At 42.4% G+C, this 10,148-nt stretch overlaps 1 protein-coding gene across 1 annotated transcript; it reads left to right on the top strand.

The window, feature by feature from the left end:
- Positions 1 to 8,681: 8,681 nt before the first annotated feature.
- On the top strand, positions 8,682 to 9,584 carry LOC138882938 (uncharacterized). Its single transcript, XM_070163585.1, has one exon. It carries the CDS (start codon positions 8,682 to 8,684, stop codon positions 9,582 to 9,584), a length of 903 nt encoding a protein of 300 aa, XP_070019686.1.
- The last annotated feature ends 564 nt before the right edge of the window (positions 9,585 to 10,148 follow it).

The raw sequence follows: 10,148 nt of genomic DNA, 5'->3' as shown, positions 1-10,148 counted from the left end.
GTCCGGAAGGCCGTCTTTGGAATATCTTTCTCCCTAACCCTTACCTGATGATACCCTGAACGTAAATCAATCTTGGAGAAATACTTGGCACCCTGGAGTTGGTCAAACAGGTCATCAATTCTTGGAAGTGGATACTTGTTCTTTATAGTAGACTTATTCAACTGTCGATAGTCGATACACATCCGTAACGACCCGTCTTTCTTCCGCACGAATAGGACTGGTGCACCCCAAGGTGAAGTGCTAGGCCTAATAAAGCCCTTATCCAGCAAGTCCTTCAACTGCACCTTCAACTCTCGCAACTCTGCCGGGGCCATTCTGTATGGAGGAATAGAGATCGGTTGAGTGTCAGGCAACACATCAATGCTAAACTCAATCTCCCTTTCAGGAGGAAGGCCCGGGAGTTCATCTGGGAAAACATCTGGGAATTCGTTAACCACAGGGATTGATTGTAAAGTAGGCGGTTTCGCCTCCACATCCCTAACGCGAACGAGATGATAAATGTAACCTTTTGAGATCATTTTCCTTGCCTTAAGATAGGAAATAAACCTACCTTTCGGTGTAGCAATGTTCCCTTTCCATTCAATGACGGGTTCACCCGGAAATTGGAACCTAACCATCTTCGTACGACAGTCAACATTTGCATAGCATGAGGCCAACCAGTCCATTCCCATTATCACATCAAAATCAACCATTTCTAACTCAAATAAATTTGTCGAGGTTTGACGACTACAAATCATCACAGTGCAACCTCTATATACCCTTCTAGCAATCACAGAATCTCCTATCGGAGTAGATACCGCGAGGGGTTTACTTATCAATTCAGGTTCAATGCCAAACTTATTAGCCACAAAGGGTGTAACATATGATAATGTAGATCCCGGATCAATCAACGCATATACATCATAAGAAAACACAGATATAATACCTGTAACAACATCTGGAGACGACTCGAGATCCTGTCGACCTACTAGAGCATAGGTTCGATTTTGAGCACCACTCGAACTCGGCACTGCACCTCTACCCCTACCACGACCTGTCGACTGCTGAAAACCCCGTGCTGGAGGTCGAACTGATGAGGAAGAACCAGACACAGATCCAGTCGGCTGAGCCATACCATCACCTCCTCTATTAGGACAATCCCGCATCATATGGCCAGGCTGCCCGCACGAATAGCATGCATCAGAACCTCGACGACACAGTCCAAAGTGGGCCTTGCCGCACTGATCACAATGTGGTGTTGGGGGTCTCATCTGACTAGTATCCCTGTGATGTTGCGAGCCAGATGCCCGCGAACTCTGACCTGGACCAGAATAGGATCGATCATATCGAGGCCTCTGAAACTGTGGAGGAGCACTAGCTACAGGTGGCGCCGAACTCCTCGAAAACTGTGGCCTGATGCGGCCTCTGAAGTCATCAGAATACCCTGCAAATCTCGCCCTCTTATGCTGGCCTCTATCCTGCTCCCTAACTGCCCTCTGCTGGCGCTTACGATCCTCTAGGGTCTGGGCATAAGCTTGAATACGGGAAATATCCATGCCCTCCACCAAGGAGGCTGTCGTACACTCATTTATCAGATGTGGTCCCAACCCATTCACGAACATATGCACCCTATCACTCATCTCGGCCACCATATGGGGAGCATACCTTGCCAAAGAATCAAACTGCATACTGTACTCTCGTACACTCATATTACCTTGTCTAAGGTTCAAGAACTTATCAGCTCTAGCTCGTCGTATCTCAACTGGCAAGTAGTGACGAAGAAAGGCCTCAGAAAATTCCTTCCACACAGCTGGAGGAGGGTTCGGACCCCTGGATCTCTCCCAACTATCATACCAGAGAACCGCTAAATCCCGTAGCCGATAAGAAGCCAACTCTACTGTCTCTGTATCACTAACATGCATAACACGAAGTGTACGATGAACCTGGTCAATAAACGTCTGTGGGTCCTCCTTGGGGTCTGATCCGGTAAACACTGGAGGGTCTAAATTAATAAAATCACGAACTCTTGTACTAACTGGTTTCTCAGCAGCACCTGTATTCTGCCTCTGAGCCTGAGCAGCTACCAAGCTAGTCAATAACTGCAAAGCACTCCGCATATCCTGGTCTGGAGTGTCAGACGAAGGAACTGGAGGCGCTGGGTGCCTTCTAATATCCTCTGGAGGAGATGGAGTAGATGAGGTATGAGAGGGCATCTCACTTTGAGCCTCACTTTGTCCTGCTCTGACTTGGGGCACCTGACTGGTACCCTCTCCCGCTGCTGTATCAAGCCGCCTACTAATCGTTTGCTTCCTAGTCGAAGGCATCACTGAAAAAAAACAAGGTGAATATTAGAGACAAACACTTACGACTCAACTCTACGCACGATCTAGATTCAGGAAGAAGGTAACAACCCTAGATGTCATGTAGCCTCCTGATTATAAATGTGGCGCGCTACACATCCATAATCAAGACTCTACTAGACACGGCTCATAGACAACCCCTAGGACAGACTTGCTCTGATACCAAGTTTGTCACGACCCAAACTGAAGGGCCATGACTAGCACCCGACCACACTTGCCGAGCACCAACGTACATTTCATCTAACCTTCATTATTATCTTTTAAGGCTGACGAGATCAATATAAATGGTAGACCTAGATCATGGACAACCAGCAATAAAATATGATGGCATGCATATACATAGCAGGGGATGACCAGACAATCAAGAAACTACATATAAGGTATGAGCTACCACGCTACTATGAAAGACTATACAACAAAAACTAGCCGACAAGGCATACCAAACTATACATGAGCCGACACTTGTCTATGAGCCTCTAAAAGAACATAAGTGTTGCAACATAGCCGGAACAGGGCCCCGACATACCCATAATGTCTATAACAAAAATTGCATACCAAGACCAAGGCAAGTCCGGAGAAGGGATCTCGCCAATCACCGCTGATCTACTGTGGTGGGGGAGCTGTACCTGCCTGTCTATCAGGACCTGCAGCACGACATGCAGCGTCCACAAATAAAAGGACGTCAGTACGAATAAAGTACTGAGTATGTAAGGCAAGGAACCATAAATACGATCAGTAATGTAAGCAAGGATAGAGAATATACAACCTGTAACATCTTAGTACCTCTGAGGGCTACTTACATGAAATGCATGATACATATGTATAAATACATAAACCTTTAAAGCATTCGCCTCTGTGGGCATCATCATCATCATATCGTACCCGGCCATAATAGGCTCGGTAGAATCGTACCCGGCCACGTGGAGCTCGGTAAAACCCAACTGATCAGTGGTTGCACAATAGGTGCCGTACCCGGCCAACTATAGCGTGGCTCGGTAGAGTAAAATAGATACATATATATAATGCATGCTCGACTCATGGAATCACATTCTAAACCTTTCGGAGTGACGTAAGGTCGGTATCCTCTGTACACGTTATTAGGACTAAGTCTTCACTATGAACCTTATAAGATTCAGGAAGTATGAACAACATTGATAACATAAGAATAAGAGAAGCAACATTAACATCAATCGTTCCATAAGAGGGAAAACAATGTAAGTACTGCTAGCTTCTAAGAGTAGAGTATCTTTGGAAGCTCGTTCATTACATTATGTACAATCGGAGTCGTGCAAAAGAAGGAAAGGGATAGCCTCACATACCTTGTATATACTTCCCCAATCTCAAGCTATGCAATTGTCAAAACTCCTTAGTCTACAATAAGAGAAACGATACTATCGTTATCATTTAAGCGTCATAACTATTATGTATCGACCACAACCTATTTTACGATGAAACGGACAGCACCTCCCCTATATATATGACCTCACACCATTCAAAACAATCACCAAACAGCCCAAACATCATCAATAATAAACATATTGAGCCTCCCGAAATAGTCCACACACAGCCTAATCACTCCATACATACGACGACCACCGTAGTCGTGTCAAACAACCTGGAAATGTTACGAATAACTATCAGCCCATAAACCTACATATATATGGTGTTTCTCCACACCCTTCCTCCTCCAAAACTCCACAAGATAGTAGTAAAATACGCAGCCCAACAACAACGCAAAACAGTCCACAAAACAATAACACTACTACCAAACCTTTCGATATATATCTCACAAGTTCTAGCTTCAATGGCTTAGCCGCAACTTGGATAATCTTAAATACATATAGAGTAAGAGGTTACTTACCTTTATACAGAAAGAACAACTCCAATTTGACCTTAAATTTCCAAGAAATATCCCTCCAAATGCTGCCACAACAACAAAAAAATGAAACTAGCGATCAATTAGTGTTTTTCGGCACTAGAATCACTTTAGAAGGCTTGAAATCACCTAGGATTAATATTAAGAACATTAGGGAGTATTTACAGAACATATACCCTTTAAAACAACCTCCCACACGAGTTGGAACGACACAAAAATGAGCAACAACAAGAAGAACAAGAGACTTACTAGCGCCACGGAATTCCCGACACTTGATTTGTGTTGTTTGCCCTTTTTTGGGTCTTGAATCTTGAGAGAACCTTGAGAGGATGTTCCTAGGGTTCTAAGGTCTGAAAATAGTGAAAATAAATGACTTAAAACGGGTTGGAGTCATCCTATATAGGTCCAAATATCTTAAACCGACTTAGTGGGCCCCATAGAGAGGTGCTTGGCGCAGTCTCGCGAAAACGCGAATATCTCTCTACTCCGAGATCGTATCGATGAACGGTTTAATGCGTTGGAAACTAGACTCATAGATCTTTAATTTGGTTGGTAGATCACCCCGTAATTCCTTGTAAATTATGAGAAAAGATTAGAAACATTTGACCTAATGTTTAAGTAAAATTATGAACCTAAGTTGCGACAACTTTTGTCGACTTTTGTTTCATAACTCGTTTGACTTCAAGACTTATGATACAGATATTATATGATTAAAATACCTTAATAAATGACCTCTTGAGTGTATTAAGCACCGCTAGATTACCTGAAAATACGAGTTACAACATCCTTGATTCGTTTAACTTCTAATACTGGTTAATCACCCTTATACACTCTTGTATCACTTAAGACCAATAGGATTGACTTCTTATCATCTCAAAGATAATTCCTTTTTGGATTTATGTTAACTAATATATGGCATGAACTAACACATGTGGATATGGGTTGTAACAAACTATTTAGGTGCATTCATGCCCAATGTGCGGTTACTATTTAGGTGATCATGTTATAGTCTAATCGCTAACAAGGTTGTTGTTGATGTATTGAGCTTAGGCAGGTGGTTAGTTGACTGGCATTCTGGCAACTCACTCCTACAACACCCGATCGAAAGACAGGCTGAATATGGTCGACCAGGAACCGGAAACAAGTATTGTCGACCCATCGAAAGAGGTGGAAGAAATGGATGTTAATGCGATGAGGGAAGAAATGTATAAGCTGAAGCAGCAGATGGTTGAAATGTACCAAGCCTGGGCGAAGGGGCACCCACCACCAGTTTATCCCGCCAACCCTGCTTATAAGTATAACAATTAAAGTCCAACACTTATAAGAATATTTCAGTTACCAGCTATCATGAGGAATGATACATCTCTATGCCTACATGTCAAATAAATAATTTTACGGTGGTATCCCCAGGTGCACTTACTCTCAACATACTCAAGTTGTCTATCTCAAATGCCCACTTCATCACATGCACACAATCACTCAGCATTGTACGGGTGTCTGTCATCAGTGCCCATCACCAAAACACGTATATGTATATCACTATAGCACTAATCAAAAGCCAATATAGCCTGTTGCGGCGTAAATGCCGATCCAAATAATAATAAAGTCAATGAGGCCTGCTGTGGCATGTGATAAGTAGGGATTTTGACTACTTATTTGCACTCTTTTACTTTCGTTTTAGCTCAAAGTTGCTTAAAGGTATTCCCAAAAACTGATGAAGTGTGCTTTCTTACAGAAGTGTTGGAATATGAGTAAAAGCGATGAAAATCAACTCAAGAAGGAGCAATTTTGGATAAGGACTAAAATAAAACAAAAAGTGTAAAATGTGGACCGCACAATATTGTGTGCGGCCACAGACTATGAAGAATCCTCTATCAAATTTCCTATGCAAAGTGCGGACCGCACAATTATAGGGCGACCGCATAAGATAAGGTTCAAAGAGGTGTGACTTTGGGACCATGAAGAAGTGTGGACCGCACTATTATTGTACGGACGCAGAATTAAAAGTGCGGCCGCACTCAGAAATGTGCGGACTGCAGAAGCCTCCCATACCAAAGCTCGAAGTCAAGAGTGCGGCCGCATTCAAAGATGTGCGGTCTGCAAAATCTGAAGAAGTGCGGCTGCAACCCAGAATTATACGGCCGCAGAAGTCTATCATGTCAAGATAGTTTCAAAGTGCGGACCCCACACATAATTATGCAGCCGCATAATCTCCGCAGGGGCAATTTTGTCAGATAATTTCAGCTGGGTATAAATAGTTCTTTTTGTCAAATTTAGGTCAAGTTTGAACATCAAAAAAAAGATAGCCATTTTTCCTTTACTGTTTTGGGTAACTTTGTAATAGTTTATCATTTTAACATTGGATTTTCTTCCCTTTATCATTTATGAGTTTAATCTTATTTTCTTCTTTAGTTTCTTCAATTTTCTCTACAAGTAGCTAAATTCTTAGCTAGGGTTGTGACCCAACCCTAGTGTGCTCACCCAATCACAAACAAGCCCTAAATTAAAAGGTTGAATCTAGAGATAGTAAGATCCGACTTGATCATCTATCACTTGTTTTGTGAATTACCCATTTGGACTTGAGAAAGCAAAACTGGGCAAAACCAGTCTAACTACGATGTATAGAGTGGGTAATTGCGTGTGATTGCTATACTACACCCCAATCAATCAAATTTGCCCTAAAACACACAACTCATTAGGTAACCACCTAGGTGGAAGTCACGACCCTAGATCTTTTATAAACTTGAAAAACAACACCAAAAATATTGTTCTCTATATTTTCATTTACAAATATTAGCATAAAAATTAGAAGTAGAAAGAAATAACCAAACATGTGGAAGTGCATTTTGGGCACATCATACACTTAGTCTAGATATATACCTAATCTAATATTAGCTCTTTGTGGAATCGACCCCGACTCACGTCAGGTAATTATAATTGCATCGACCACTTCACAATCCCAATTAGTGGTGTGAATTTGGGCGACATTAATTTTGGGACCGTTGTCGGGAGCTAAAAACGGATTTAGCTATATATTTGGTTTTGTGTGTGATTTGTCTTCTTTTCCTTCCGGGTTACTAATCTCTTTGTGAAACAATTGTAGGTGATACAATGGGTCTCAACAACATTGATCCTATTGGAAATGTGGAATTGGGGGAGGACGTGGATGATGACCAAGTTGATGAGGTTCCTCTTGAACCTCAAGCAAATAGACGAGGCCGACCGCCTCATGACAATGTTCCCGTTCCACCCCCACCTCCTCCAAGAGTGGCGGCACACCGGGTGTTGCCAAATGAAGGATAGGCAAGTATCATAGTTCCACCCCGCATTAGGGTGGGAATTTTTTAAATCATAAATGTTATGCTTACACTATTGGAACAACGAGGATTCTTCACCGGGGCTCCGAGTCAAAATGCATACAAGCACATGAAAGGGTTTGTTGACACTTGCTGGGGGAGTAAACAGACCAACGTCTCCAAGGATGTTTTACGATTGAGGCTATTCCCTTTCTCTCTACGAGAGAAGTACTTGGATTGGTTAGAAAGGCTGACAAATCATTCGATCCATACATGGGATGAATTAGCCGAGAAATTTATTTCCAAGTTCTTTTCGCTTGGGCATATGGCAACTTTTAGGGATGAGATTCTAGCTTTCAAATGAGAACCCAATGAGCCTTTGCATGAGATATGGGAGAGATACCGAACAATGGTCAAAGAGTGCCCTAATAATGACATAACGGAGGCTGTGATACAACAAACTTTCTATAGGGGGATCAACATTACCAATCAATGCATGGTCAACCAACTTGTTGGTGGAAATTTCATGACAACGCCATATGCGTAAGCTTGTGAGATCTTAGATGAAATGGCAGATACTTCATCGGCATGTCAAAGTAGAGCAAATGTTCCTCAAGCTGATCTAAATGTGACTCACTTACATAAAGAATTACATGATCATGGGCAAACAGTTGCCGAGTTGACCACCACAATGAATCAACTAGCCAAAGCTCAACTTCAACAAGTGCAAGGTCCCAAGCAAGTAAATGCAATGGAGGGATTTAATTTAATGGTAAGCAAGAGAAGGCAAAAGGGTTCTCAAGTGTAAAAGCGTGTTGAACATTATGTGCAAGCTGATAGTGGATTTGATCAAGATGGACAATACAATGAACAAGAGGAGGAAGTACAATATGTGAACAACTTCCAAGGGCAAAGAAACAACAATGAAGGCCAAATCAACAACTATGGCGACCACAAGGAAATCAAGGAAATTGGAATTCAAGCAATCAAGGTAGTTGGAACAATCAAAACAACCAAGGGAATTGGAACAATCAAAGCAATCAAGGAAATTAGAATGGTCAATATAACCAAGGCAATCGGAGTGGCAATAATCAAGGCTATTGGGGAGGTAATAATCAAGGAGGGTGGAACAACGACAACAACCGGGGTTCGGGTTTTCAAAAGCCCCTGATGTTTCAACAACCGAGCAACCCGCCTCCTTACCCTTCTCAAGGTCCAAGCTCTTCCAACAATGAGATGAGACGCATTGAGAACATGTTTAAACAAATGATAGATAAGAATGACGACTCCGATGCTCAACTAGCCTCTCACAATACTTCTATTCGCAATTTGGAAGTTCAATTGGGCCAAATCTCGCAAGCTTTGGACACTCGTCCTAAGGGGTCACTACCAAGTGATATGGTGGTGAACCCAAAGGGTGGAAACAACACGGGACATGCCATGGCCGTGACTACATGGAGTGGAAGAGGTGGAGATGCAACCACCTCCAAACAAAAGAAAATTATGGATGAGGAACAATTGGTACAAGAAGATGAGATGCCAAGCAATGAAGTGCAAGCAAATAAAGAGGTGAGAATTGATATTGAAGACAATGTTGAGGAGACTCAAGAAGAAGTGAACCCGTCTAGGGAGCACATTGTTAACATACCGAAACCAGTAGTGCCAAAAGCTAAGGCACCAACACCAAGGCCTCCTCCATACCCTCAAAGGCTTGCCAAGCAAAATAGCGAGAACCAATTCAAAAAGTTTATTGACATGATGAAGAGTTTGTCTGTTAATGTACTATTGGTTGAGTCCTTGGAGCAAATGTTGGGTTATGAAAAGTTCATGAAGGACTTGGTGACCAAGAAAAGGTCGATGAATTGTGAGACTACAAAGATGACACATCAAGTGAGTGAAATTGTGCACTCAATGGCTCCTAAATTGGAAGACCTGGGCACTTTCACAATCCCTTGTACCATCGGAAGTGCCGACTTTGCCAAAGATTTATGTGATCTTGGGGCAAGTATCACATTGATGCCCTATTCGGTGTTCAAAACTTTGGAATTGGGCAACCAAGACCCACATCCATGAGGTTACAAATGGCGGATCGTACTAAGAAGAGACCATTGGGTATTATTGATGATGTTGTATACGGTAAATCGGAGGGCCTGATTTTATGATCGTTAGGGTGCCTCGTAGAGACCACCCCCGGAAGGCTCGAAGTTTAGGTTGGAGTTCACCCCTGAGGGTTCTCAACGGTCAACCCCGAGGCAGTACAAATCAAAGGCTATGATGGACAGACGGGAAGTTCCCAAAGCACGCGATTAAAGCTGACCTAGGTCTAGCATGGGCCCGTACTGTGGCATTAAATGGTTGTACCAGCCATATATCTTTGTAATAAATCCATTTGTACTATGTTGGGATTCTCGCATATATAAAGGGGATCCTTGTTATTTTATAAGATTATCTGATCCACAATATTGAATACACAAGAACATTCTCTTCGCTCTCTAACACATTCTCTTTGCTCTCTAACACATTCTCTTTTGACCCCCTTTATTTGCATTTATTGTTTGCATCCATCGTGTCCTATTTATTGTTCTTCAGTTATTGCTCATTATTAGCCATAAAGAGCCGCCATCAAATTTATCATAA

The sequence above is a fragment of the Nicotiana sylvestris genome, chromosome 12 (assembly GCF_000393655.2).
Source record: "Nicotiana sylvestris chromosome 12, ASM39365v2, whole genome shotgun sequence".
Lineage (NCBI taxonomy): Eukaryota > Viridiplantae > Streptophyta > Magnoliopsida > Solanales > Solanaceae > Nicotiana > Nicotiana sylvestris.
This window is presented reverse-complemented; position numbering and strand designations above follow the sequence as displayed.

Excerpts from the sequence above, each read along its gene's own strand:
- LOC138882938 (XM_070163585.1), top strand. The coding sequence starts at position 8,682 with ATGTTTCAACAACCGAGCAACCCGCCTCCTTACCCTTCTCAAGGTCCA.